The sequence below is a fragment of the Haemorhous mexicanus genome, chromosome 4 (genome assembly GCF_027477595.1).
Source record: "Haemorhous mexicanus isolate bHaeMex1 chromosome 4, bHaeMex1.pri, whole genome shotgun sequence".
NCBI classification, from domain to species: Eukaryota; Metazoa; Chordata; class Aves; order Passeriformes; family Fringillidae; genus Haemorhous; species Haemorhous mexicanus.
Genome location: NC_082344.1, coordinates 45,408,848 through 45,436,842, shown reverse-complemented (window position 1 = coordinate 45,436,842; position 27,995 = coordinate 45,408,848). Strand labels below are relative to the sequence as shown.

General features: G+C 36.8%; 2 protein-coding genes across 20 annotated transcripts in view; both read left to right on the top strand.

Annotated features, from left to right (window-relative positions):
- Positions 1-27,364, top strand: part of SORBS2 (sorbin and SH3 domain containing 2) — a 145,806-nt gene extending 118,442 nt beyond the window's left edge. For 12 of the 19 annotated variants that reach the window (XM_059844654.1, XM_059844649.1, XM_059844656.1 and 9 more), the window contains 8 exons: positions 4,430-4,521; positions 7,040-7,086; positions 8,401-8,515; positions 8,610-8,738; positions 10,479-10,682; positions 21,691-21,740; positions 24,474-24,580; positions 25,335-27,364. In XM_059844654.1, coding sequence (XP_059700637.1) covers positions 4,430-4,521; positions 7,040-7,086; positions 8,401-8,515; positions 8,610-8,738; positions 10,479-10,682; positions 21,691-21,740; positions 24,474-24,580; positions 25,335-25,396 — 806 coding nt within the window. In that variant the 3' untranslated portion in view covers positions 25,397-27,364. Of the gene's footprint in view, positions 1-184; positions 1,745-4,429; positions 4,522-7,039; positions 7,087-8,400; positions 8,516-8,609; positions 8,739-10,478; positions 10,683-21,690; positions 21,741-24,473; positions 24,581-25,334 lie in introns of all 19 variants that reach the window. The other 7 variants (XM_059844651.1, XM_059844666.1, XM_059844667.1 and 4 more) reach the window with 4 other exon arrangements.
- LOC132326471 (uncharacterized) lies at positions 10,693-18,813 on the top strand. Its single transcript, XM_059844668.1, has 2 exons — positions 10,693-14,743; positions 15,906-18,813. The coding sequence occupies exons 1-2, from the start codon at positions 13,934-13,936 to the stop codon at positions 16,068-16,070; spliced, it is 975 nt and encodes a 324-aa protein (XP_059700651.1). The 5' UTR covers positions 10,693-13,933; the 3' UTR covers positions 16,071-18,813.
- Positions 27,365-27,995: the final 631 nt, after the last annotated feature.

Sequence of the window (27,995 nt, the reverse complement as noted above, 5' to 3'; positions counted from 1 at the left end):
CTTAGTTATTAGCTCTGCAGTCCTAGGCTGTAACAAACTATGTACTGACCTAAGCTGATAGATGCACTAATTGCTATCTCTTTTCTAATCTTTCTAATACTTACTGATGCTAATTCCAACTTTCTGAATCTTTTAATTTCTGGCAATGTCTCTTTTTTACCATGCTGCTCTATGGATTATAAAGGTGGGGATATTAGCAAAGTATATCCATCCCTTTTAAGTTACTCAGTGCACAACCACAACACCTCAAATGAATTAGATTACTGTAGCACTTACAGGCAACATTTAGCTGTTCCAAATGATTCAAGAAGGGCAACCAGCTACAAGAATGGCTGGCAAATGACTCGCCAAAATGCAGAAGTCTGGAGTAGCACAGAGGAAGCTGCTTCTCCAAAGAGGAAATCTCGTAGCTGTGATGACCTGTTGACAGATGATCATGATAGCTATCCCGATGCACAGGCCAAGGCTGAAAGCATGGGCTCTCTGTTATGTGAGGAGGACTCCAAAGAAATTTGCTCAATGAACTGGAACTCCCCATACGCCGAGAGCCGTGGTAGTGGTAGGTCAAGAGTTCGTCACAGATCTGCGCACGATGCTCCAGGTTTCCTGAAGATGTACAAAAAGATGCACCGCATCAATCGCAAGGACTTGATGAATTCGGAGGTGATTTGTTCTGTCAAGTCCAGAATACTGCAATATGAAAAAGAACAGCACAAAGGTATTCTTCAAGGCTGGAGAGAGTCGTCTACTGAGGAGGTGCCCAGAGACATGGTGCCAACCAGAATATCTGAATTTGAAAAGTTAATTCAGAAGTCAAAATCAATGCCGAACCTCGGTGATGACATGTTGTCAACAGTTACCTTAGAGCCTCCTAGAAATGGCTTGTGTCCAAAAAGGCGATTTTCTATCGAATCCCTGCTGGAAGAAGAAACTCCAGTCAGACATCCCTCTCAGGTACAACGGAGCTACAAGTCTAAAACCCTGGTGCCAATTCATATTGAAGTGACCAGTGATGAGCCACAACGATCACATATAGATTTTTCAGACAGCGATCAAGACGGGGTGGTTTCTGATCTCAGTGACTTTATCCAGATAGAGGGTTCATCCTTTTGTAGTGAAAGTGACTTTGATCACTTTTCCTTCGCTTCATCTGAAAGCTTTTATGGATCAGGCCATCACCACCACCACCATCACCACCACCACAGGCATCTCATCAGCTCCTGCAAAGGGCGATGTCCAGCCTCCTATACCCGCTTCACCACCATGCTAAAACATGAAAGGGCTAAGCAGGAAACCACTGAAGATCCAAGGAGACAGGAAGCAGAATCCGGCCTGTCTAAGATAGCATTCCTCGTCAGTCCAGTGCCTTTCCGGAGGAAAAAAAGTGCAGCTCCTAAAAAACAAACTGAAAAGAAAAAATGCAAGTCATCTGTGTTTGAAGCACTAGATTCTGCACTTAAAGACATCTGTGACCAAATCAAAGCTGAAAAAAGGCGGGGAAGCTTGCCCGACAACAGTATATTACACAGACTTATTACTGAGCTGCTTCCAGACATTCCAGAAAGGAATTCATCTCTTAAAGCTCTGAAAAAGAGTCCCACGCACCAGCCTTTTCATCCACTGCCTCAAGATGGTGCTATCCATTGCCCACTGTACCAGAATGATTGTGGAAGATTACCTCTTAGTGCCTCTTTTCCAGACATGGATGCAACTAACAACAATGATAGTGCACTGTGTTTCCAAGGTGGATTAACTTTCTTCCTCTGTCCTTGTGATTGACTTATTCAACCTTACTCCCTGTGTTTCCCACCCTTTCTCATTCCACTTTGTGTCGTCTATAAGAAGCTTTCATCCCGCAAAATTCTTAGTGAAGGATATAATTTTCACATAGGTGTTGAGGATGGATAAATTTGCTGTCTATTCACAAAATACAGTAACCAGGACAACTGAAGTAGCAGTGCATTTCAACTAATTGAAACTAAATTAGTTCTATAAATTATAATGATGTTACTAAGCAGTGAATTCATGCATCATATGATGCTGGTCAAACTAAAATCAATATGCAGATAACCCTTTCTTTATCACTAAGAAAAAAAAATGTTGAATCTAAAATGTATTTTACTATATAATTTTGTTAAATTTAAGTGATAAAAATGCTTTTAATTCTGCCAGTATCATAGAAAGTCGATTCTGTTTTCTTATGAGTTCACTACTTTGTGTTACTTTTTGTGAATAGATATTAAGGTCATTATAGGAAGTTTCCATTTCCACTATTCAAACAATTTCCAATTTCTGTGGCAGCAAAACTAATTCTTTCCATAGATTTTCAAAGTGTCTGTGAAATTTTGAGAAATTTCCTGTCTTCTTAGAAGGGAATTTCTCAATAATCAAAACATGAATGAAATTGTCAGGATAAGTATGATCAATCTGTTTTTAAAGTTACTGCTTTGAGTTGTTTGTTGCTCTGCCTCTTTTTTTTCGATTTTTCTTTTGTTTTAATCAAAAAAAGAAAAAAATAGTAAAAATATATTCTTGAAATCCCAAATGAATGTGAGAATGTCTTTAATATAGAAATTATGCAATGTTTGATCAGACTCAACTTATCCTTATTCTCACATATTTTTGTGTAACTTTTGCAAGTAGCACAATAATAAATATGTATTTCAAGAGAAATTAGAATTGAAGCTGTTACCATATTTTGTGAACTAGTTGTAATAGGCATATTTAGAATAGAAACTTTGGTAAAAAAAACAGCTATAAAACACAGTTCAGAATTGAATTAGTCATAATTGAGGCCTGATCATAATTAACCCTGGCAGACAGTACTACATGATGAGACTGAAGTTGTTGAAAAATATGTTTTTCACATATTGTAGTAGCTAAATGAGAATTTTCCAGTCTGTGAAAACAAGGAAATCCATAGTGTAAAGTAAATGTGGGTTTCTAATAGCTGTTGCAGCTAGGAAGGAGCCTGGCATGAGGAAAGCAACACACTCTGTCAACATTAATATCCCTAAAGTAGCATGGAGAATGAGTAAAGCAGAATATTCCATTAGTTCCATCAGCACCAGTCATGCCTGAGCTCTACTTCTAATCAAGTTTTCATTTTTTGCTGGATGTGTGTGCATCTCTTAACAGCCACACAGAGACCTGAAGGTCATAGCAGATGACTGAAAACTACCAGTATTGACTGCATAAGGAGCTGTGGAGAAAAGGAGCAGATTTTTTTGTCCTAAAGCTTCTGCATTTTCAGTCCTTTCCAATATCCTTCTCTTACTGCTAGAAATTTAGGGGAAAAAAAATAGATGTGTTTGGAGTCATTTGTTGTATCTTCAGGTTTAAGCATAGGTGTACATCCTCATTCAGGAACACATGCCATATCAAAAAAGCTGTCCAGAACTGGGACTATGATATACTTATTGGGAATGACATGCTTACAACCAATGGCATAAATAATAAAATTATCTCTTTACCTCCATTGTATTTATCAATAGCCTCAAGTTTTTGTGGCCTACCCAACAACCAATTAGAATGGATGAGATGCTTTCAGTTCTTTTCTTTGTTCCACTTGTATTTCTTTAGAAATGTATAACAGATTGTGGGAGTGAAGTCAAAGGAAGACAAATATAAATCATGTTTCCACTAGAAAGTGCCACTGTGGTAGCAGGAGACTAAAACAGTACTTCTCAGAAGTTAAGAGGCAGTTCATTAAATTGTTCTCTTTACACATTTGCAACTTGCAGAGCTATAGAGTGTATAAGATTTTGATTTTATCCTTACCAAAACATGAGAAAATATTCACCATCCTGTAATAAACATTGGTAAACTGTGCTTTAGAAAAGTCTGCCACATAGATTGGTGACTAGTATGATTTGTATTCCATCTCTTAAGACAGAGTTGTTTTTATCAAGTAACATCCTTTTAAATTCCCTTGTGCTGCCTAACATGTGCCCCTGGTAAAGTAGAAATGCATCTTAGATCACTTAGGAGGAAACAATGTTTCTTCACATTTTCTCATTGAAGCGTGCTTGAATCATGTGCTGTGCATGTAATTCTGTGTTTCCATTGCTGGCATTCCGAAACAATGTCCTGCAACCTGATGGAGTCTGAGTACTGCTGTCATGCCTTCCACTTGGCCCAGCAGGGCAGCATCCCTTTTCACAGTGAGGCATAAAGACACTCACTTGATCCTCAGTCATAGAGTTCCTTCTGCTCTGGATCAGAGGACAGCCTTAGCCTTTACTTAAAGTTAGTTGTTTTTGTTTTTTTCTTTAAAGGTGCTCTTTACCATCATACCACACGCTTTTCTTTCTATTCAATGTAAAACAATAGATTTCAATATCTTTTCACCCCCCCCAAATGAAAGCAAGCAGCATCCCAGATTTAAATGGTTTTGTTTATTGTAGTTTCACATAATTTCTGTTTTCAGTAGACCAGGAGTCTCCTGGAAGCTATTCTTCTGCTTTCACTGATGTGGGACGATGTACTCCAAGGGAGAGAAGAGGAACTACAGACAAAGAGGTAGTGAGACAAGAATAAACACAGCAATATCCATATGGAAAAATGGTAACATATTTGAGACAAGATTTGTCTTGGTTTTAAGACTATATAATTATTGAGACCAAAGGAACATCTTCTTTTTTCATTAAGGAGATTGGTAGCTCAAGAAATTAAAATAATATCAAGCTTTGTAAGATAAGCTGTATTCTTCTGTTCATTATTAAATAGACATGGACACAAATTCACCAGTTATTCATCAGCTCTGTCAAAACTGACTGGAGTATGTGTTTGGAACAGAGAAAAATAACAGATTTGACTGGGGAAAGGCTCTTCAGAAACCCAAAGTATTTCACAAAGAACCTAACTTGATAGTTTCAAAACTGATACAAAAGATCTATATTTCACTGTTATTTTTGTTTGGAAGGCAAACCACTGCTGTCAGTGGATTAGATGAAACCAGTTATCCTAAGAGGAGTCTTTAACATCTGTAGCAATTGGTGATTTTAATTAGGTACTGATTGCTTGTAGCAGTGCTTTGGAGGAGGAAATGGAAGCAGGCATACCACCTTTAAAGTAACACAAAGCATCACTGAAAAGTACATATTGAAAAATAAAGTATATTATTCTGTATCTTAAGAATGCTTATGGGTCTAGAACGATAAAAGCTCTCCAAACAACATAAAAGATTACTATATTTTAATTGCTAATATATAAGATTTTGCTCTGGGCTATATACCTTGATAAATGGTGGTAAGGTTAGAACCGAATTCAGAGCCATTTATACCACACTGATGTGCTTCTATTGCTGCAATTTGATTAAAATTCTGATTTTTTAAAAAAGATTTCTCATTACAAAATATGATCTAAAAAAAGTTCCATCCCCATATTGTTCCATATGAGTTCCATAGTTCCATAGGAGCCATATTGTATGTTTCTTTTAAAGAATCTTGTGACATGGAAAGTCATCTTTCAATTTGAAAATACATAAAATACTTAAATTACAGGCCATTTTTAAGATAATTTTAAAAGGTTTAAAAATGTTAAAGAGAAAAGGCATCTCTATTTCCAGTATGTTTTGTACATTTCAAAGTGTTTTGTATTTAAACAGCTCCACTGTTCTTTTAATATCCACTTTTTCTGTTATGTGCTTTAATAGTTACAATACCAGCTGTACCAAAATCAGGAAAGACTGAATAGGGCTTAGCTACAGTTGATATGAATCATATGTTGATATGAATATCCCCTCCTGTCTAAGAGACTGTTTTTAATAACAGCAAGGAACAGAAAAATGCTTTTAAATTTAGGCTATCTTATTTGAAGGAGATCTGTAATGGAAAATTGTATTAGTATGGCAAAATTCAAGTTGACAGGATCCCTATAATAACTTCAGGGACTTTTTATTATAGTAAAGACAATTCTGTATGTGTGCTAGATTTGCTAGTCTTAAAATGGCAAGAAGAGAGAGAACCAAGTCAAGAACACCTGGCCTGGAACGAAGGTAAAATGTAAAATTTACAAGTGTCCCTTTTTATTCCTGTCTTAAAAAGATGTGCACCTTTACATTATGACAAATAGTATCTCTCAGAAACAGCATATCCAGCTTATACTAGTCACTAGTACATCCTGGAGAGGCATTTATTAGAATGGGGTGATCTTATCTGTGCAAGTACTTGCAGAGCAAGACTAAATCACTTCAACAAATGCCCTCATGTGGTTCTGCTTTTCACTTCCTCTGAAGTATTTGCTGCTGGCTGCTTGACAGATGCAGACAGTCCATGAGTAAAGCTGTTGGGTCAGATCATATTTTCATTATTGGGACAGTTCACATTTTCATTACAGCTTTGAAAACAGTGAAAGTGTGTCAGCCACGTAGGTGAGAAGAGTTAGGGCTGTTTTACAGGGGTTTTTTTTTGAAACACCATTGAGTTAACATGTACTTGGTGACAGAACTTGATAAATGTATGAAAGAAATGTTATCATGTGATTGCCTGTGATAGTAAGAGAGCTAGACAGATGACTCAGATCACCTCCAGTCCTGTGCTTTCTTAAAACTATGAATGTAATTATAGAAATTAAAAATATTCCATCCATTTCCAGCTGTCAGAGGATATGTATATATATATAAATATCATGCATCATTGCAATTGAAATTAGTCTACAGATAACAAGTTTACTTTAAAGGCACCTAAAATACTGCAGAATATTAAGTATGTGTATTTATGTTGTACCTAGAGATCTAGTTGCCTACAAGCCACATTGACATAGTTAACTTTTTTAATTTACTTTGGTACTTCTCTTAAACACCAAGTTGCAAAGTATTCTGCATTAAAATTTTGCTATTTCTGGTTTTAGAACACCAAGTCCCAAACACCTAATTGCCTTAAAAAAGAAAGACATATATTTCATTGCCTATTTCCTCAAGAAGCACTGTAAAGCTCATCCTTTTCTTTTTGGATCTTGGTCACCTTTTAAAAATTGAAACATATTTATCATACAGTAATACTACCTGAATGTATTAATCACTTCACCTGTTTTTCAGAAACTGCCAGCTAGAGCTGTATATGACTTTAAAGCTCAAACTTCTAAGTAAGTACTAGACTTTTGTTCATTCAAGAATTCATAATTCAAGCAAGCAAACACTTTCTACCACCAAAGTGGTGTTCAAGCCAGTTTCAACAGCAAGTGCCACGGATATGAGAACCCTGCTTGCTGTCACAGTAGTCCCTGCACTAGCAAACTGTGTGAGAAGTTACTTTGTAATGAAATCATCTTAAATGATTATATTCTCCATTGTATCTGTTTGAACACATGAATAGCTGTGCATCTTCAGCCTTCTAGAGCACAGGTTGTGAACGACACACACGGAATGCTCTTTGTTTAGGTGACAGAGGGTAAATTGCTTAAACTACTGTCATAGATAATGAGTTTATCAAAAGTCTGTATGATGCTTCAGCCTCTTCCTGTCTGTCTTAACATACACAGGCTTTCTGCAGGATGTGACATGCCACATACCAACACAAAAAGCAGTGGTCCATAACAAAAGATTGGGAACCACTGATTTAGGATATGAGACAGTCAAAGTAAAATGTCTACAATTCATTTCTGCTATTGTTCCAGTGATTCAAGACATTTAAACAATCTTTAGATATGACCAAACACTGGCACTAGAATTACATTAGCTGTGTCAGGACAAAACTCACAACTGAAATTACCAGAGCAGTCTTAGCATTACCAGAGAACATTAGCTCTTGAAAAACCGAATGGATGATACAGCAAAGATGTCCCAAGCCGGGACCTGAAAATATTCTTAATGATGTTAAAAAGTCCCTTTTTTGGTATCCAGCATTTAACAATTCACAGTCTTTGATACTGAGAAATGGTGAGAACATAATCCCGTGTCCTTCCTGCTTCTGAATAGCTGTTACAAAAGAAAAAATGCATAGAGCAGAAGCACACCAAGCTGTTATGCTGCAGAAAGGTAGTGATAAGCCATGAAAATGTGGAATACACTCTGTGGTCTCCCTACTGAATTCATACAGAACACAGCAAGTACCCCTCTGTCAAAAAAGCAGTACTTAAACAGGTGATCCAAAAGACATCATACTTGCATACACGCATCATACTAAGTTCTCTGGTGGTAACTAGCAATGCATCCTTGAAATCACAATGTAGGACAGGCCTTTGTAACCTTTAGATACTGCATGGAATTCATAAATGCAAGTCATTTGATTTTATATGTTATGATCGCTGATAAATGTACCACAGCTGTGACAGTTTTTCTTCAAATGTTTAGTTGTTACATTCTGTTTCAGTTTCAAACTGTAAATATCTCAGGAACCATGCAGGGAGAAGAGTTAAATGTAAAGCTATAAACATCTGATATAAATAAATTTGTTACAGAGAGCTGTCCTTTAAGAAAGGAGATACTGTCTATATCCTCAGGAAAATTGATCAAAACTGGTATGAGGGTGAGCACCATGGAAGAGTTGGAATATTCCCAATTTCTTATGTTGAGGTTTGTTCTTTGTTTTAATTCTTTTAATTAATTCGGGTAATAGGTCCACAAACCACATGAGAATGATGAAAATCTGGTTTTTCTTTTTCCTTAGAAACTTTCTCCCCCAGAAAAAGCACAGCCTGCCAGGCCACCTCCCCCTGCACAGATTGGAGAGATTGGAGAAGCTGTTGCCAAATATAATTTCAGTGCAGACACAAATGTGGAATTATCACTTAGAAAGGTACAGTTGAGAACTATCTTCCATCAAAATACCATTATAATGCCTCCTGCTACACAGAATCAATATATAGGTAAATACTGTGCTTTGTGCACTCTGCATTCAAGATTTGCAATGCACAAAGCAATGCCATGGTAGGAAACTCTAACATAATAGCTTGTTGCCTTGTAGTCTGTCTCAGCTATCTGCAAATATTGTAAATGTGTTTTGCCTTTAATTTGGACTGTAGCAGAGTAGCACATGCAATCAGCTGCTAACTGTCCAGCTAAATTTTGAGTTTTCACTTCAATTGTCTATTATTTTTTAAATTATTCCTGGCTGTCTCTGTTATTATAGTAAGGATTTTAATGCAGAATAAATAGAAAGTTACAGAAGATAAAAGCCTCAGAGATATTTTTGTGAATGTAAATATTTTATTTAATAACAGCTATTTGTTTATAATGTTCTGCTATCTTTGCTGTACATATCCAATTGGCTATACTGAATTGCACAGGAAAAAAATAACTGTTTAATTTCTGAAGTTTGTTAGACACTGGAATATTAATACTGTAGAGAAACTTTATTATTGCAGATATTAAATACTTAGTTGTAAGTAGTGGTTACTTCTCATCCACTGGGAAGTTCTGCCCCTCACTTTTTTTTTTCTTTTTTTTTTTTAAGAATTAGAGATGATAGAAGCTTTTCAGTGATTTGTTTTTCTTTTGAACAAAAAAGTAAGGATAGAGGTGTTTGTGCTGACCTACAGCCTAATCCAGCACTACTGAAAATAATGGGTGTTTTTTATTCATTTGAAATTTGTAAAAGTCAGAGAGGTCTAAAAAAACCCCAGGAATAGGAACATAGATAAATTAGAGGTTGGGGATAATTCGATGTCTTATTTCTTTCTAAAATTAGCTTTTGTGTTTATTGTGGTGATCATAATCTTGGCAGCCCAATTTTTGTTTGTTTGGAAAGTTTATTTGCACTGGTTTTCCTTTGTTCCATCTCACGAAAGACAATTTTAGTGACCTCCACATGTCAACTACAGAAACAAAATTAAAGAAACCCGAAAGAATGCAAAAGTAATGGGCAAGGACTTGTTTCAGAAAGACATGGTGAAAAGAACATCATGTAAACCAAAGAAGGGTGGAAGGGTGGAGCTCATAAAGTAAAAGGTTTGAATATAAGGTTGATGTTTCCCATTCCAATTTCTACAGCTTCTAAGAACAGTGAGGTTCTGCCCATTTTACATAGGAAAAATGCTCATTTCTCTCATATTTTCAACAGACTCATACTTTTTAGTTTTCTACCTTCACTTACTCAAATTTTACTGATAACAAAGCACTTGCATGGATTTCATTGGTTAACTTTTATCACTCTTAAAAAAAAAATGGGCATAGAAGTCAATGCATACTATAGTTTGGGCATTAGCTAGTGGTTTGGCCAACAATTAAAACAGGTTATGTTCTAAAGGAAAATGTTAATGGTAATCTCCCAGGCAAGAGGAAAGGACTACTTGAGATTCCTCTCAGATAAAAGAACAGCATTCATAGTCCATGCCTAACCCCTCATTTTGCTGGGATGGTAGTTTTATATATGGCTGTTATCAAAGGGAGGAAAAATGGGAAAATGGAGATGATGCTCAAGACTGATGAGAAGCAGCACTGTTGGGAAGATACTATTATGTGTTAAAATAATAGCTGCTATTTACAAAATTAACTTTCAATGTATGTGCTGATAACTCATTTTCATAATGCATTTCAGGGAGACAGAGTAATTCTTCTTAAGCGAGTTGATCAAAACTGGTATGAAGGTAAAATACCAGGAACCAACAAACAAGGCATCTTCCCTGTCTCCTATGTAGAAGTCATCAAAAAGAATCCATCAAAAGGTGTAGATGACTATCCTGACCCTCCAATACCCCAAAGCTATTCTAGTGACAGAATACATCATTTAAGTTCAACTAAGGTAAGGATTTTCTGTTGTTAGCTGGCACCCCTAGAGTGGGTTTAGAAGGACTTGTAATATTTTGTTAACATTATACATAACTTAGGATTAAGTACACAACATTTTCTTTCTTGCACAGGTAGAATTGCATTACTATGTTGTTAATAAAAAATTTTTAATAGACAAGTGTGTATCATATTCTGCTGGGATTTATGTTTTTTTCTTAATTGGCTATTACATTACTTTTAGTAGAGACAGGTGAAATTTGGGCAGAAAATTCAAGTCAACAGAGAAAAATTTATTTGGGAATCTTGGCAAGAATTTGAGCGTTAAGGGTATGTCTGGCAGACTTCTAATAGCACAATGTGAAGACATTCCCATAACACAGCTGTCCTAAATGCCTACAGTTCTGTAAGCATGCAGGACACAGCTTGCCAAGACCAATTCTGTACCTTTTGAAGCAAAGGAGAACAGCCAGTGATTCTGCACCAAAACCTTCCTCCTTTTGCCATTCACAGTCTCTGAGGAGGCTAAAATGTTGGTGCATACTTTGGAGTGGTACAAGCTGACAGTATTGTTTCATTTAGGAGTGAGATGATTGTCATCACATTGTCAGTGAACTTGAATGCAGACCTTTATGGTTGTATATTTCTCACACCAGATGAGTGTTGTAGGTTCTGAATTGTTCTCCTTCCTAGTCTAGACAACCACCACAAACCATACTACAGGATGCTGCAGAAAGATTTGTGTGTTCTGGTTTATCATTCACTTGTGAGGCTTTGCACTCACCTGTGCAGGGACCATAAGATTTTGGCAGTGATAGAAACTAAGTAAGTTTCTGCATACAAACTGTGCTTAGAATTAACTTGTTATCAATTACTTTGAACACTCAAGATGGAAACTTTTCTAGATCTTCCTCTTTACCATTGCTGTGTATTTCTTCAGCATGGGCAGTGTTTTTTGAGTAATTATAAACTTCTTTGTCCTGCTATTAATTCATGTTTCATTTGGGTTTGTCCTCTTTTCTCCTTCTATCTACTTCCATACTTGGTGATTATCCACATGCTTCGACTTGGAAAGAAGTTCCACATTTACTAACTACTTTGGGGTTGTAAAAAGCTACCCAAATATGTCTTTTATAGGCAACAGTAGCCCCTGAAAATATTTCTTATTTCTGTTAGTTAGTTTGAGACAGTTGCTAGAACAGGTCTTGTCTGGTTTTCCAGAATGTGTGTCAACAGAGAACTGGATCCTATCTCTTCTATTCCCACAAAACTGCTGAAGTAACATCAAATTCTGTAGCTGCCAACTGAGGTATTCATAAGCTAGGGCTTATTGTTACAGGAATCCAGAGGGTCCTGAAGGCAAGTTGAGACTATGAGGCAGCTTAAGTGCTCCCTATTCCAGAGATGCCTCTCCCTGTTTTCTATGGAGCAGACTTCCCTCTGAGGTATCCTGCCAAAGCTCCATAGCTCTTGTTGAGCACAGGTGATGCTTCAGAGCATGTACAACCATATTACAAAAGGATCCTGCCACTATTCATAAGTTAGTTTTTACTAAATCAGTCGTGAGGGAAGGAAATTGGTAGAAGCCTTCTTTTTAACATAGGATACTTCTTCAACTATCAGGTTAAAAAAAACCCAAACCACCTTCCACTGAGACTCTTAAACAGACATCCTTTGTCTGGATTCAGCTGTATTCAGAAATGGCAATGCCCTGAAGAAGACATGTTGTTCCAAGCTACCTAGAAGCATTTCATCAGTCCTGAAGGTGTTCTAGAGTGTACCACACTTTCTGATAGCACTTTCTCTATTCCTTTAGAGATTTTTACCACATATCGCTCCTTGTTGCTAGAACAATTGTACTAAACTTCTCTGGCCTAATGGCAGTAAGATAAATAAGAAATACAAGTTGTGAGCAAGTTTTGCTCTCTGTAACTTGGCCTTATCCATCTATATCTTTAGATCTAGTTCAGCTTATAGCCATGGGAAAGTAAAAATGGTGAAACCTCCTCAACAGTATTATTGACTAAAACCACAGGTTAGGGACCTTTCCTTAAGAGGAATGATTGAGGTAAAAAGGCTGAGTATTTCTGTAACAGCCTAGCTCTGCTTTAGCAGACTGCATTGTATCAGTCTATACTGTTTACTTTGGTACAGAAGACTCTGTAACAAAGGTTTGTCTAACTATAATATAAAGCTGTTTGCCTCAAGAAAACTCAAGCAGAAGGTAAGTAAACTAACCTCCGTATTCTGCAACATTATTGTAGACTTCTGAAATTATTTTTCTCTACTACATTAATATTTAAAGTGTGTAGTAGTCTAGATAACTTAGAGGTATAGATCTAATTATTTTGGACAGTTGTAACGATGAGATCAAAATATTTTTTGCGCAATTTTAATTTTGAGGATTTATAGTAATAAAAATGCATTTTCAGTATTTACTGAAGCAATGGATATCTACTGATGCTGTGTACGTATGACTCACCCGTCTCTCATTCTTAGAAAAGGACGTTTCTTTTACCAGAAGGATCCTTCAATCAATATTGTGTAACGGTACTCAAAGCATACTCCTGTGTACTGCGCTGTCACTATTTTAAAAGCATTGTTGACTGCCTCTGTCCGGTTTGAACTGAATGTACCTTTCACAAATGTTGACATCATTTTGAACTAATAGGGTTAATTTTGAAAAACAAATTCATTCTGAATTCTCAAATTCATTCATTCTGAGCAGCTGCTCATGCCTTAATAAAAGTATGCAATGTATTAAAGATGTTTCTTAAACATATACTGAAAAGTACTTAGAAAAAAGTATAAGCATTAACATTTTAATAATTAGAAATTACCTCAGTTGTTGTACTTAGAAAGAAGTATTTAATGACACCTGAAGTGTACTTCTGAAAATTCTATTCTCAAAATAAGAGTAATGGTTTGGGAAAATTTCATTATTATTAACTGTATGATTTAATAACCTGTGACAGGCTCACTAAGAGAGCACCATGAGTAACATAACTTCAGCAGATCAAATGCAGTTGCCTTCATGAATGTAATGATTCAGATCTGTCTTGGTGTTTGACATTTATGCCCTAAGCCAGAACCTGATAGTTTCATGTTTCAAATGTCTTTCCTGCTGTTCTGATTCATATAGTAGTGATTTCAGACACCCATGGTCCCTGAAATTGTACCCTGTAATCCAGATGAGGGCACAGACATTTTTCTTTTTCAGTTTACTCATATCCTAATTCTCTGTCATGCTTATCTATTTCAATTCCCATGTTTTTCTTATTTTTGAAGTTGCCTTCCCAAGCACTGACCCCACTTTCCAGACAACTTCCGTCATCTTGGTCACCCATTGATCACAAGATTCTCCAGGTTGACTGTAGTGACTTGTTCTCAAGGACTGTTGGGTTTTCACATTCAGGCATGTGCAACTTTACTTCTCCACCAGTTCCAGACAGTTTTCTTTGTGACTTAGAAGAACTCAATTCTTTGGCATTAGCAACCTCCCAAACTGTAGCAATCTCCTCAGGTAATAGCATTCACCACGTTAAGGATGGTCACTTTATGCCAAATACAGAGGTGTTTCTCAGCTCTCCTACAGATCTCCCTCTGTCCTCTCTTGTATCTCCCTCTGTCTCATCTTCAGCCAGCTCTTCTCATGATATAGTATATAAGCATGTCATCAACAATACCAAGTCAGGAAAAGAGAAACACTTAGAAAGCATAATTGACCCTTTAGTTATTGAAGTACCTAGAGGTTTGTCAGATATTACAAGAGAAGGTGAACATGGCGCTGTGTGTAACATCCCTTCGCCATATGAAGAAGGTTCCTTGTCCAGTGTGCTAGCTGCAAGTGCTGAAAATGAAGAGGAAATCTGTACTGCAGACCTGTCACTTAATAGAGAAGATCAGACAGAACCTCAAGAATCAGATTTCTCCGAAGAAACACAAGACACAACTGAAGAATTGACTAGACTGTATATAGAGGAGGATCTGGTACATGACAATTTAGAATTCCCAATAGCAAGTGGAGAAGATTCTATGGATTGTTACGAAGGATATACTTCACCAGATATTTTTAAGGTATTTTAATTTCTGACAACCCTGATTTCTGTGTTCAGATAACTTAGTATAATTATTCTCTGCCTTGTATCCACGTTTGTATTGTGCACAGGCACACTTTTATATAATTGTATTTGATAAAATTGAGCTCTGAGCAAGCTGGTTTAAGAAGAAAGGTGTCCCTGCCCATGGGTGGGAGGTTGGAACTAGAGGATCTTTAAGATCCCTTCCCACCCAAACCATTCTTTGATTCTATGATTAAAAATTGTCAGCGTTAGGGGACAGTCCCTTCTCAGAAGCAGGCATATGCACCATTGTAAATTCTGTGAGGTATCAATTGTGCTGGTCCTTTCCCTCCCTAGCCCATTGCGTGCTGCCCCTTTTGAGAGAGAGGCCCCAGCAAGCAAATGCTGTCAACAGCCTCCAGAGGGAGGGACATGTGCCTGCTGCAGAGACCCTGTGGTTTGTGCTTGGCATGTGTCAGCTCACAGCTGATGTATTTATAGCAGGCTCTGTTACAAGGATCTGACTAACAGTAACAGATCAGATTATGTTTGGCAGGAACACAAATGCTTCCTCCCCAAGCCCTCCCCCGTTCCTCTTTGGGACCGTACATCCCAAGTGAGCTATCCCAAGTGTGTGCAGGCCATTAAATGCCACAATGTAACTATACAGTTTGTGTGGTTTCCAGGCATAGCTCTTTTTTCTGTTTAGCACGTTTTCAACAGACTATTCAGGTAGTTGCTTTCACTGACAGAATGCATGTCAGGTGCTTAGGACAATATGTTTTAGGCCAAATGTTAAACTATTCAATTACATCTTGCCCTTTAATTACATTCTACTCTTAAATGACCTGAAAAACACAGGAGAAAAACTTAAAAATAGAGGTGAAATCCACGGCCACAGATGACAACTTTTTAACGCTCTCTGAGGCAAGAAATCTCTTCCAGAAAAGTAGATGACTAATAATAAGATTAGCATGAGATTTGTGATTGTTTGGGTTAGTTACATGTCCCCTTACTGAGTGTTTGACATCCTTCAGCTGATTTTGGAACACAGTTTTATAGCAGAGCTACTTCTCATATTTCTTAAACATTTAAGGCAGCTCTGCTTTCTGCTGGAACATCAGGAGACTGATCCTCTTTTCTGTCTTTCTTCTAATCTTCCATTTCCCTCTGCCAAGGCACCTACTTCCCACTCCGTTCCTACAATATCCCTGCCTACTGCTTCCCTCTCTGCTCCTCTCCTCTCTAAACCCTTACAGCAGCAGGAGAAAGACTCACTACAGTTAAAGGTAACTGCACCTCTTCAATATGGATTGTTGCAAATCTTGGTGTCTATTAAATAACTGCAAGGCTAACACTGAGTTTGGTCTTCTCAGACGTACTGTTTTCTCTACTAATATTAAATAACATAAGAAATGGAGAACTGATAGGCCTTTTTCAAGTGAAACACAAGGTAAAACTATAACCATTGTAAATACAATCAAATAGTTTAGGAGATACCAGTAATAGGAAAGCAGAAAACCTTCTACTCAATTTCAGGTTCATACCAGGACAGCAATGTGAGTGAGTTAATTGAATGTAACAGAACTGTATTCCAGTATGCAGGAACTAGATAACATTTGCGTTTCTGCTTTCAATTTCAATCCAAAGCCTGGGAGAAAAGTCATAAATTTCACAGGAAAGCACCACTGCTGAGGGTCATGTTCTAAATACCAATTCTGTTAGTCAAGGACTAGACAAAAATTATTCCCTCTTCAGGACTACAGTTTGTGTCAGCATTGAAGCTCTGTGGCAGAAAAATGAAAACTTGCTCTAGAAAGACAAAGTTAATTTGCAGTGCTGACTTCCAGAAGATTTGTCTGCTCATGAAACAGGGAAAAGTAATGTAAAGAGAAACTACCCTAGAAAAGTGATCATTGCATCATTACATCTATGTCATAAATACCCTCCTTTTTTTTTCTTAAGATCTACCCCATTTTACAATGTGCAATCATAGAAAACATAGACATAATGAACTTAAAGAAGTCTTAAGATCAACAAATCTGTTGGGTTTTTTTCTGAAGCAGGGAAGAGACATAAGGCTTCTTTCCAGGGGATGAATCTGTCATGAGCTTAGGTTTGTTCCACCTCAAAGAAGGGGTAAAATAGAGTACTGCACTTATTTCTGCAGCTTTTAATAATGTAGCAGTTGGTAGATTGCTTTTGGTGCTTTTGCTTAGCCCAACCAGAAAAATTAAGAACATTCCTCATCTACACTGAAATTCTTTTTAGGTGACCTATATATTCTTTGTCCTTATTTGAGCAAGGTGTGTTAATCTGAACTGAAAATAAATAGAAGGAATATATGTTCTTGAAACTGTATACTGATACTTCAGTAACTTTTGTTAATTTAAAAATACATATGTATACACACACACACACACACACACACATATATATATATATATATTTGCTATGTGGCTTAAAACTAAATGGAATACAAGCAACTATGGGTGGGAAGTGTCACTTCACATTTTGTTGGTGGGAGAGATGTGTCCTCCAAAAAAAGAAGTCTGAAGACAAATCCTGAGGAGAAATGCTGACATTTTTCTGCCTCCTCAGCCTCTTGGTATCTTTTTTTGCTGTTCTTATTCACCCCTCTCCTAAGAGGTGGCTGGTTTTGAGGGGTTTTTTTGTTTAGTCACATTCTACTGACAGTCACAAATACCAAAGAAAAGGTTTCCAGTATAGCACTCTGCTCTCCTCCCATTCCCCCCAGCTCACCCCTGCCCATGAGATTTCTCATGGGCTGCACACACACCCCTTAATAACTGAATTCAGACAAACATGAAGCTGATTTGTTGTGATGCTGACAAAATGAGGATACTTTCACGGAGTACTTTCCACCAAGTATTTCTTTGCTTTCTAAATGCAAATCCAGGGGGTGTGTTCTGTTTAACAGCAAGGGATTACATTCACCATTGGTATTTCTAAGGTAGCATTTCTGCTCTGTGCTGTTGAGCTTTTCTGTGTTATTATCTGAGCCACTTCAGGGGGTACAGATGCAATAACTGTACACATGCAATAACTGTTCCAATTGCATATGCTATACATGATTCATCTTCTAATTGTAACATGTAAGGGCATGTACCAGAGCAGGAAACCCTTGGGAAAAAAAGACACAGTGGTAGCAGTGAAAATAGCAATGAAAATACTGTGTACTAACAGTACCCCTCCTACCTGTAACAGTTGCTTTTTGTTATCAGGAAAAGCATGTCTGACTTGCATGTATGAATGAATGAAGCAACAAAAATCCCATGGTGCTTCATTCTTAAACTCTTGCTTGACAAAGTTTTTGTGGTTCTTCTAGGCTAATTTAAAGAGGGAGCTATTTGTTATGGGTAAACCTCCTCGTAGCCCAGTGATGACTAGGAGATCCTGCAGCTCACCTGTCAGAGGTCACAGCTATTCACACAGGGTATGGTACTGGATGCCCAGTGTGCAGTAACAGCTTTTCCATGGACAAGGAGCTCAGTGTCTAGTCTTTCAGTATTTTGCTTTTACCCAAGTGTCTCAATACTATCAGTATGCTGTGTTTTCTTCCTGTTGTGCTTCTGTGCTATGACTGAGTAAAGGCAACAGGTCTGTGTGTGCCTGAACTTTTTCTATAAATCTACTAGTGTATTGTATCTCTGCAGTACTGCGTGGTATTTCCAGTGCTACAAGGTGTTTCTATTTAGTTCTTTATAGTTAGTCTAGTTCTATTAAAATTACTCCTCTCTTTCAAAGCATTTTTAGTTTATTAAAATTAGAGCTTTTAGGAGTAAAAAATTATTTTCCATTTCATATATACAGGCTTTTGCATGTATACAGACTGAATTTTTTGTTTTGAATCCATGTCCTTCTTTTCAAAATGTTTTGCTCCTGCCACATTTTTTTCACTCAATACTGCCCTCTTTATCCAAGCATTCCAGATTTTAATACTCTTTAACCTTTCATCTGTAATGTGACTGTAACACAACTCTAATATTTTCACCTAGCCAGAAACTCAGGTTGTTTCGAATTTGCATGGATTTTGCTCAAAAAGGTAATCTACATTATGAAAAAGGGAAAAAAAAGAAAACCCCCACAAAAAGTCAAACACAAAAACCCCACCCTCAACCTGCACAATATAAGAATGAGAATTTGTGGTTTATGCTTTACTTTCAGTTCAGGATTTATTTGTCCTTTGCATTAGTTTCTTAACATTTAGGTCTCACAACTGGTAATGGGATTAATTGTTTTCTATGCTGTTGCTGCTGATTTTAGTTGATTGTTTTTCTAGTGTCTCCCTTTTTAAAATTTGAATATTAGTTTAAGATATGCAGGTTTGTGTAACTTCCAAAGTCTTAGCTTTCTGGCAGGCCTCTGTTTGCTTTCAGGTATTGAGAAGGGGACAGTCCTTTCTTCACTAATGAAGACAGTTCAATCCTAGGAAGGGCAGGATTCTTGTAGCAGCAGACAAACACTGTCTGACAGAAAGGCCAGCTAGGAATGAGAGCTGTAAAAAAGGGATTAAGGCCTATTTTAATTTTGCACATTACTCCAAATGAATGACATGTTTCCAGTATATTAAGAGTGTATAGGTCAAGATGTACTGTGCTTATTACTTTAATTCCAAAAGTACAAGAGCACATATCATGCACCTAATTTGCATACTCAGGACTCTACAGAACTTTTATGTGTAAGTGCAGTATCAATCATGCATGAAAATCAGGCATACAACTGGGACCATTGACCTGATTGCACACTCCTTAATGTTCTTGGATTAGGTCCTGCAGTATTTCCCAGGAAATAGGACAGTCTGGTAAACTGAGGTGCAGTTGAAAATTAGGAATCTTTGTTAACAGTCCTTTGTCTAGTCAATGCTGCTGTATATGGGAATGAGAGCTTAGGGAAACAGGGAGAAAGCTTCTGCATATCAGCTGGGGTATTATTGTGGAATGCCTCCAAATAGGGAGCAAGCACCAAGGTCCCCCTGCTCAGACATACCACCAATCAGTTCACCCTATTTCTTCAAGACTGTAATTTTGTCACAAGACTGTTTTCTCTGCAGCAATAACATAGAGTTAAATCATGAGTCACCTTGATTCCTATCTATTTCTACAGTGGTTAACTAGCAAAAAAACCTTTTATGAAGCATATGAAGAAAAAGAAGATAATACTAACCTACCCAGTTTCTTCCTGGCTTGGTATTATGTTCAAAGCATTAAATCACTTGTAGCATTGTTTAGGATTTTACTTCCATTGTTTATAGGAGAAGTCCTTAACCTTGGTTGAGTTTTTTTGCATCTCTGTCTTTGGCATTCAGCTCAGTTACAGACCTGATGAAAGATTTGCAGCAAATCAGGGCAGATTCCAGTCTAAATACAAAGAATTCTAACTATTCTCCTCTTGCTAGACAAGCAAGCCATTGAAGGAGGTTTACTGAGAACTGTTTAATTTGTAATCTTTACTGTTTATTCTTCAGTAAAAATTACCCATCTGTTTTGTACATGGGCAGAGTTAAGTGAGGGAGAGAAGACAGTAAAGAGTATAAACAATTTTTTTTTTTTACTTTGAAAATCTATTTCCCACCTAGCATTCAATAATATGAATTTTAAAAAAAATCTGTACTCTATCTGCAAATTTAGGCACCTTTTAAAAGTTATACTCTATAGACTGTAAAGTACAGATTGTTCACAATATTTGCTGCACGTATTCATAGAAACTGCTGAAAAGAAATTTAACTAATTTCATCTGGAGATGCTGAGAGGGAAAAGAGGGGAAAGAAACCTAACAAACTACATCTTGTGTTTTTCTGTTCAATTTTTGCCATCAGCCTGTGGATTGTTTACAGCTGCCTTCTCTCTTGGAAGACTGTATCATCTTCAAGAGTGACTGAAATAGTCAAACCAAGAGAGAACCGTGGGGCAATACGACAAATTCCATGGCTTAAAGATCAGGTTGCAGTTTACTCAATTCATGAAAGAAAGTGCTATGAGCAGTGTTTGATATCCACATTCCCAAAACAGATATGGTTCCCAGACTTGTCTCCACAGAGTGACCAGAGGGCATCCTCAGTCAACAGAGAATATGATCCCTGCTCATATCAAGAGCTTTTCCAAGCAGCTGCTTCTGCACTTTCTGGCCCCAGCCAGATTCTAATCAGTATAAGTCAATAACTTTCTAAGCAGGATATGGTTTCTGTAGAAGGTTAGTATTCTTCATTTCCATGCATCCAGATGTATAGTATAGATTATTATTGCTCAGTAATGCTCCATTAAGAAGGAACATAGTTCCTTTCAAAAAGCTTTGCACTGGAAATACAGTCTACTTTTTTCTGTTGAAGTGTTAATTGTTATATTCACACAATTAAATGTATTCTTTCAAAATTGTTTTCTGTTCTTTGCCTCCCAACAGCCCGCATGGCTTGAGATGAAACAGAATTAGTTAAAGCATAGCGTGTTATGCCTGCCCAGTTAGTACTCTGTGTGTGTAATGTAAATTGGGATGTTGTTCGTCTGTGAATTTTCTAGATTCTGCCATTATGTATAGGAGATTTTATTTCTGCTTACCTAAAAATATATTTCACACAAAAAATGTATGATGTCCATCAATTGCATCTGATTTTTCTAATGTTATTTCTGTTTCACAGTGAAGAGGCAGCAGGGTTCTATTCCAGCTTTGTACTATGCTATAAATAGAATGGACTGTTGATGAAGTTCACAGTTTTGTTTAAGTTTTTATTATGACCTCCAAAAATCAGATCTTTAAACGTGCCAAGATTCAGTTGTTTGTCATGTCTCTTAAGGATTTCTTGTGAGCTGGAAGGGGGGCATAATGGGCCATGGTTTTACACAAGGTAGAATATGGACTCTTGAGCAGCTATGTGTTACACCCCTGTCCAACTATTTGGACCTTAAACTGCAAATCTTTATTACATTTCAAATCATTTCATTTCAGCCACAGCGCCCTGTGCTTTCTCATGAAAATATACACGGTGGGGGGGAACCGTAAGTATAATTCTTGTCTACTAAATCAAAACCTAACATTTCACTAACAGCCAGCACATCATCAGACAATTTTTTAACTTGCCAAATACAGTTATGAAGAGATTTTACAGATTTATTGATAACTGCATGATGTAGGAAGATAGCCAAGAAAGTCCCAGAGGGCAAAGCCTTATTTGTTTAATTTTACATTCAGTGCAGCCAGACATGGCAACTTAACAGTTCTCCATTATCTGTACTTACAGAAGAGATTTTGACTTTTTCCATTCTCTCCATTTTTATATCTTAGCAAAATGATGATTACAGATTCAACATTGATTCAACTGATCTACTTTACTGACTTGATACAATTATTCAGAAACAGTTCTGGATGTGAATAGAGAGAAAAAAAGTAACTTGATAATGTTGATCACAGAACACAGGCTCACACTTTTTGGTGTGATTTACAAGTGCAATTCAAATATGATATACAGGAAAAGCTTCTCAAAAAACTGTAGAAGAACCTAGAACTCAAGTCTTATTTTAAGTGCTTGGGATATTTCAGTACTGACAGTTAAAATGCAAGTTCAGTGCAAGATTGTCTTGAGATTTCCCCCCTCCCCCAGCCTTGCACTCGGGTCCTTCTTCAGTGATCACTGAAACCAGTAGCCATTCTTCCTTTAGCATCAGAGCACTTCAGCATATGCCCTATTAGATAATTTTTCATAAAATGAACCTAAGGTTTGTTGTCTAAAAATATTGTTAAGTTTTCCTTAGTCATTTGAAGATGAAAAAGAGGGGCAAAAAGTTAGCAGATAGATATACCACAAATACATAATTAGATTTGGATATTCAATCTCACCACAGCTTCCTGTTGGTATAGTTGAGCATACTGAACCACCTAACTCAGTTTTGAAAGCAATAATTTTCTAATTAATTTTTTTCAATATAGTATAAGTAGTTAATGACTAAAGTTATTGATTCCTAAAATTAAAAACAGAAATATATTAAATTTATATTTAAATTTATATATAAATTCTCTTGAATATGTTTTCTGTAAAGTTTTCATACTTACAAGAGTCTTAGATTAGCGTTGAGAGAATGAAATTACTACAAAGGAGTTTTTTTAGGTGGATTATCTAGAAATTACTAAGATTGATTTTCTAAAGTACAAAGAGAGCTCATTGGTAAGTTCTTGTTACTGTACTTGAGTAAGGAATTGGCTTGAATCCTATTCATGACACATTGCATCTGCAAATCTTTTCCCCTTGGAAGCTGCATTTAATTCTTTTTTGGAATATCACCATAGCTCTGCTTTCCTGGAATGATGATAAGCATAACAGAAAACATTATTGCTACTTAGTTTTTTGCACAGATTGTTCTTACTCCTGCTACACAAATTACCAAAGGTAATTGCTTAAACAACCAGTCTCTTTCCATTTTGTTCAAGTAATTAAAATATAAAAAGAGACTTTTGGGGCTTGGGAAGGTGACTGCCAGTGACAAGAAATTAATGTGGTTTTCTTTTTTTCTTGGAACATTTTCTTCTTTTCTAATCTCCGAACCTTCAATGTGACAAATAAGTATAGTTTATTTAAGATAACCGTCATGAAACTAAACCTAGCACCAGTCTGTATATAGGATTTTCAAATTGGGTTTTCAGGAGCAGGAATTTTTTACAAAAGTAAACATCTTATTTAAGCCATGAAAACTTAGCCAGAATGATAAACACATCAATGAGCAAGCTATCTTGTTTGTACTGGGCAAAGTGTAATGATGGTATTAAGGTTTAAAACTCAGTGAACTGTTCTAAGAGAAAGGAATGAATACAATTATGTTTTGGTTCACTAATCTGAAATTAAAACTATATCCTTTTCCCAATTTCTGCAGTGGTACCCTGCTTCTTTTTAGACAGTCGGTCATTTCTAAGGCACTGTTACTTAGGAAAAAAGGCCAATTCTGACTCTGCAGGACTCACAGGCTTTTACAACAATCTTCCTGTAGGCTGTCAGCCCAAGAACCTTCAGTTCCCCCTAGTGAGAGTTTATTCTTTCAATTCAAAAAAATTTTAATTAAAAGCTGGCAAGGAATGAAATACAATGTATTTAGTAATTGCACCTCTTGCCATTTATCCACCTTACGTCCTGCAATCTGCAGCCCTGGCCAAGTGTAGAAGCATAGCTCAGGTTTTTAATATTGTTGGAGTTTCCATCCATATGTCCTCTGATTTCATCCAGGCCTCTCCCTCACTCTCACAGATGGCTTATCTGTGTAGCCACTGAAGAGCACAGGGAGCTCCCCCAGGCACAGTGACAGCGTGTGAGGTCTGCTGTGCTGGGTACCCTCACTTGTGTCTGCTACTGGCTTCTCAGAGCTTAAAGGCAGAACCACAGTGTTAGGTGCTGACCATGGAAGCTTACAGGGCTAGCACATCTAGACCCTCCTTTAAAAGTCCTCTGTTTGGTTACTGAACTATAACACTAAAATGATTTTTAAAAATGCTTTTGAAACAACTGGTTGAAGAGCCATCAGACTTGCCTTTAAACCCAGTCTTCAATGTCTCATTATCTGCCTTTTTAATGAAGGTTTTATTTACTATAAGTTTCTAACCCTCAAGTCTACCAGGCAAAAAAAATTCCTTTTACCCTCTATTTGCAAGAAGTGTTTCTTCTTAATGTTTAAACCAGATCCTTTACTTGAGCAAAAGTGCAAGGAACTCTTACTTCTTTTTAAAATACCTCATTTGTCCTATTTAAGGTTTCAGGCTCTATATAACTATACCCCTAGGAACGAAGATGAATTGGAGCTCAGAGAGGGAGATGTCATTGATGTGATGGAAAAATGTGATGATGGATGGTTTGTGGGTATGTTTTGATTTGGTTGCTTTCTTCTTTTTTTTTCCCCATGACCTGTGCTGCCCTCTTCATGTAGTATCTTTTAAACAGCTTTTGGCATTTAGCGTAATAAACTTGAACCTGGCTTTATCAGGAGAAATCCCAAAATCCACTGAAATTAGCAGGTGATTTTGCACTTTTGTCTTGTAAAATTGATAGATGCCAAATTGACACATGACTCCGGATTGTTGTACAGCATTGTTGTCATTTGTGACACGGAATGGACTGTGTATTACTACTCTCTTTATAAAGGCCAGGAAACTTAAAACCTTCTCACGGGAATACATCCACAGCATTGACCACTTGTGAAACCCAAGTATTACTGAACAAATTATGATTTCATAACCAGGCCTAGATATGACGGCTTAATCATTTCATAAACACTCATGCACACTCAGCAGCTAACTTAATCATCTGACAAGTTCTTAATATTTTAAAAATTCACATTATTTTAATAGACTTTATGTTGTTGAAATTAAGTTATTTCTATGTACCAAGAATTTTAGCACACCTTTTAATCAGGCCTAAAAATTTAGTCAAATATGTCTCTTCATTTGCATTTTGCTTTCTGTGTTACACTTTGTTAAACCTCACAAATAAAATTATATAGTATAAGGAACTCTAGTTCTGCTTGTGCAATACTAAACAAAAAATTTTAAGGCCATGCATACATAGTGATTTTCTGTTGTTATTCCCATCTTTCATCTATTGCTTCTAATTTCAGGAACCTCAAGAAGAACCAAATTCTTTGGTACTTTCCCTGGAAACTATGTCAAGAGGCTGTGAAATTTTTTTTCTACTTATTTATGCTGCATCTCTGCAACACATCTGCATAAAGCTGCTAGAAAACATGCTACGCTGGCCTTCTGTTTTCTCGCTTGCAGTCTCAAATAGAGGCCATCTAGTCCATCCTCATCCCATCCCACCCGCCAAACCGTCCCAGCAGTATTACAGCAACGACCACAGTGGGAATAACTAAGCTTTTCTGAGACAAGAGGAAGCATTTCAACATTTAAATACTCCCTGCTTTAAAGTCTTTTCATGTGAAACACAATAGGAAAAGCCTGTTGACAGGTACACAAATGAGTTGCCATGGGGGGGTGGGGGGGAAGGGGGAAAAATTAATCTTGATTTGAACATTTGTGGTACTACCATGAAGTCTGGTGGGATTTTTTCAGCATGCATGTAATACAGAGGAAAGTTGCTGTTTACTATTTTTTAAGAAACTGATTTTACACATTCTTATTAGCTTGGCAGCATTTGTTGCTTCCACATTGCTGTGTCACGGGTTTGCCTATTGTACTGGTTTACAATGTATGACAAACTATAATATAGACTTTTTGCCTGCACTTGTATGCTGTAACAAATGCACAGTGACTGTAAAATCTCAAGCAAGCAAAGTGAAAAATGGAAGAACAGCAAGTGTTCTGAACGGGTGCAATGGTATTGGCTAAATCTTTTTTCTTTTTTTCCCTAATGAAAAACTGTAGTGAACCTGTAGTGTCTGGTAAAAAGTAAGAAGTGCAAAAGGCACAAAGACTGGGGAAAGAGGATTTAAGGAAGAGCAAGACAGTGCTGTAAGCATAGACAATAATAACCTGCTATTGATGTCTGATATTAAATGGTTGTAATCAAAATATGTTGTAATAGTAAGCAACATGAATTGTAAGAGGTAGTGTTTTTACTTATCAGGAAATTAAAGAAGCAGGAAGGTAAACAGTGTTAGTGCAAAGGGTTGTTGGATTTTGGTTTTTTTCTTTCCTAACATAGCCACCTGGAAAATATTCACAAGCATCATGTACTGATTTATTTCACTATATATGTGTATGTATGTTAATGAAACCCAAGTTACACATTCTTTTTAGGAATTTAGACAGAAAAAAAGTCACAAGTATTAAAACCAATATATTTTAGAGGTGTTGGGTTTTGGTTTTTTGTCTGAATGAACAAGTGTTTGAAAACATACATTTTCCATAAGCAAAGGTAAGCATAAATAGCATATGAAATTAAGGCACAGAATGATAATGACTATGGCTTTATAAAAATAAAAATTTGGATTTGGTTTCTTTGTCACCTTATAGATGGCAAAAGCTTCTGCTGCATTTTTCATGGGTAAAGGATCAAAATTATCAAAATGTATGTAGTCTCTGTAGCATTTTGTACATAATTTTGCTTTTTTGTACAGAGCCATTTGGTTGTTGATTTTTAAAAAATTAAGTTTCTTATTTGCCCTCTTCACATACAGAACATTTCAATGCGTTTTTCTTTTCTTTCTCTGTTTACCATAAGCACATCTGGATAGTGCAATTCTGTAAGATAGCCTTTTATGCAAAATTTTATTAATTAAAATATGGTTTACCAGCCAAATCTAAATGTACATATGTCTTTATTACTGAGAAAGGTCAATAAGGCAAAGGTAAAGAAACATCTTTGTGCAGCATACCTTTATTATTGCAGATTTCATGGCAAAAGCTTTATATTCAAAGGCTTTCAATTTTAAACTAGATCTGCATGCAGCTTTGCTGTGAGATTAATACTATCTTTGATGCCATTTATGATTGAGGACTTAAATATCTGTTGCCTGTGATATTTAAAAAGTACTGTTTCTATTCTGTATCTGATTTTAGAAAAATGCAGGTTTTTCATACCTGAGTTTCAGGTAACTGACTTTGAATTCCTACAAGCAAAAGGTCTCTGTGTTTTTTTTTTTTTTTCTTGAATAGACTTCTAATAAATTTTGCTTGGAGTACAAAACTGTTTCCCCCATCATTTCTTCAAATACAAGTAACTTATCACTTAAGTATTGCAAAGTGCTTAACTCTTCAAGCTTATATGCAAATATTAGTACGCCTTGTACTTACACCCACACCCCCATCAGTTATGTATATGTGCCACTAGCATTGCCCACACAGCTCTTCCTTGGTCCACTTTTGTGTCATCCCTGATACACCTGAATGCAAAAGCAACATTATGGGCTTTCTGCATAGAAAGTCCATAATTTGAGATGATTTTTCTCTTGCCAGAGCCACCCTTCAGATAGAAACACAATGTATAAACCCTTTATACATGCCAGAAGTTCCTACATCCTAATCCTTCAACAAAAGCAAAACAAGAAATCCCGTGGTAAATGACAGCGTAGGAACAAGAATTGAGGAAAACACTGGTGTTTGGGGAACATTTCACACTTGGGACATCTCTGCCTGCCAACAACTGTCCAAAAAGACTTGCAACAAGAAGCAAATCAGGTTCTATGTTTTGGGGCGAGGGGTTGTGTTTGGTTTTTTTGTTGAATTTTTTTTCACTGCCTGGTCACACAGATACTGCTGGAGCCTCAGAGTAGCTCTTTAGTCCTTCACCATGCCATGCTGGCCATTCCTGCCAGGCT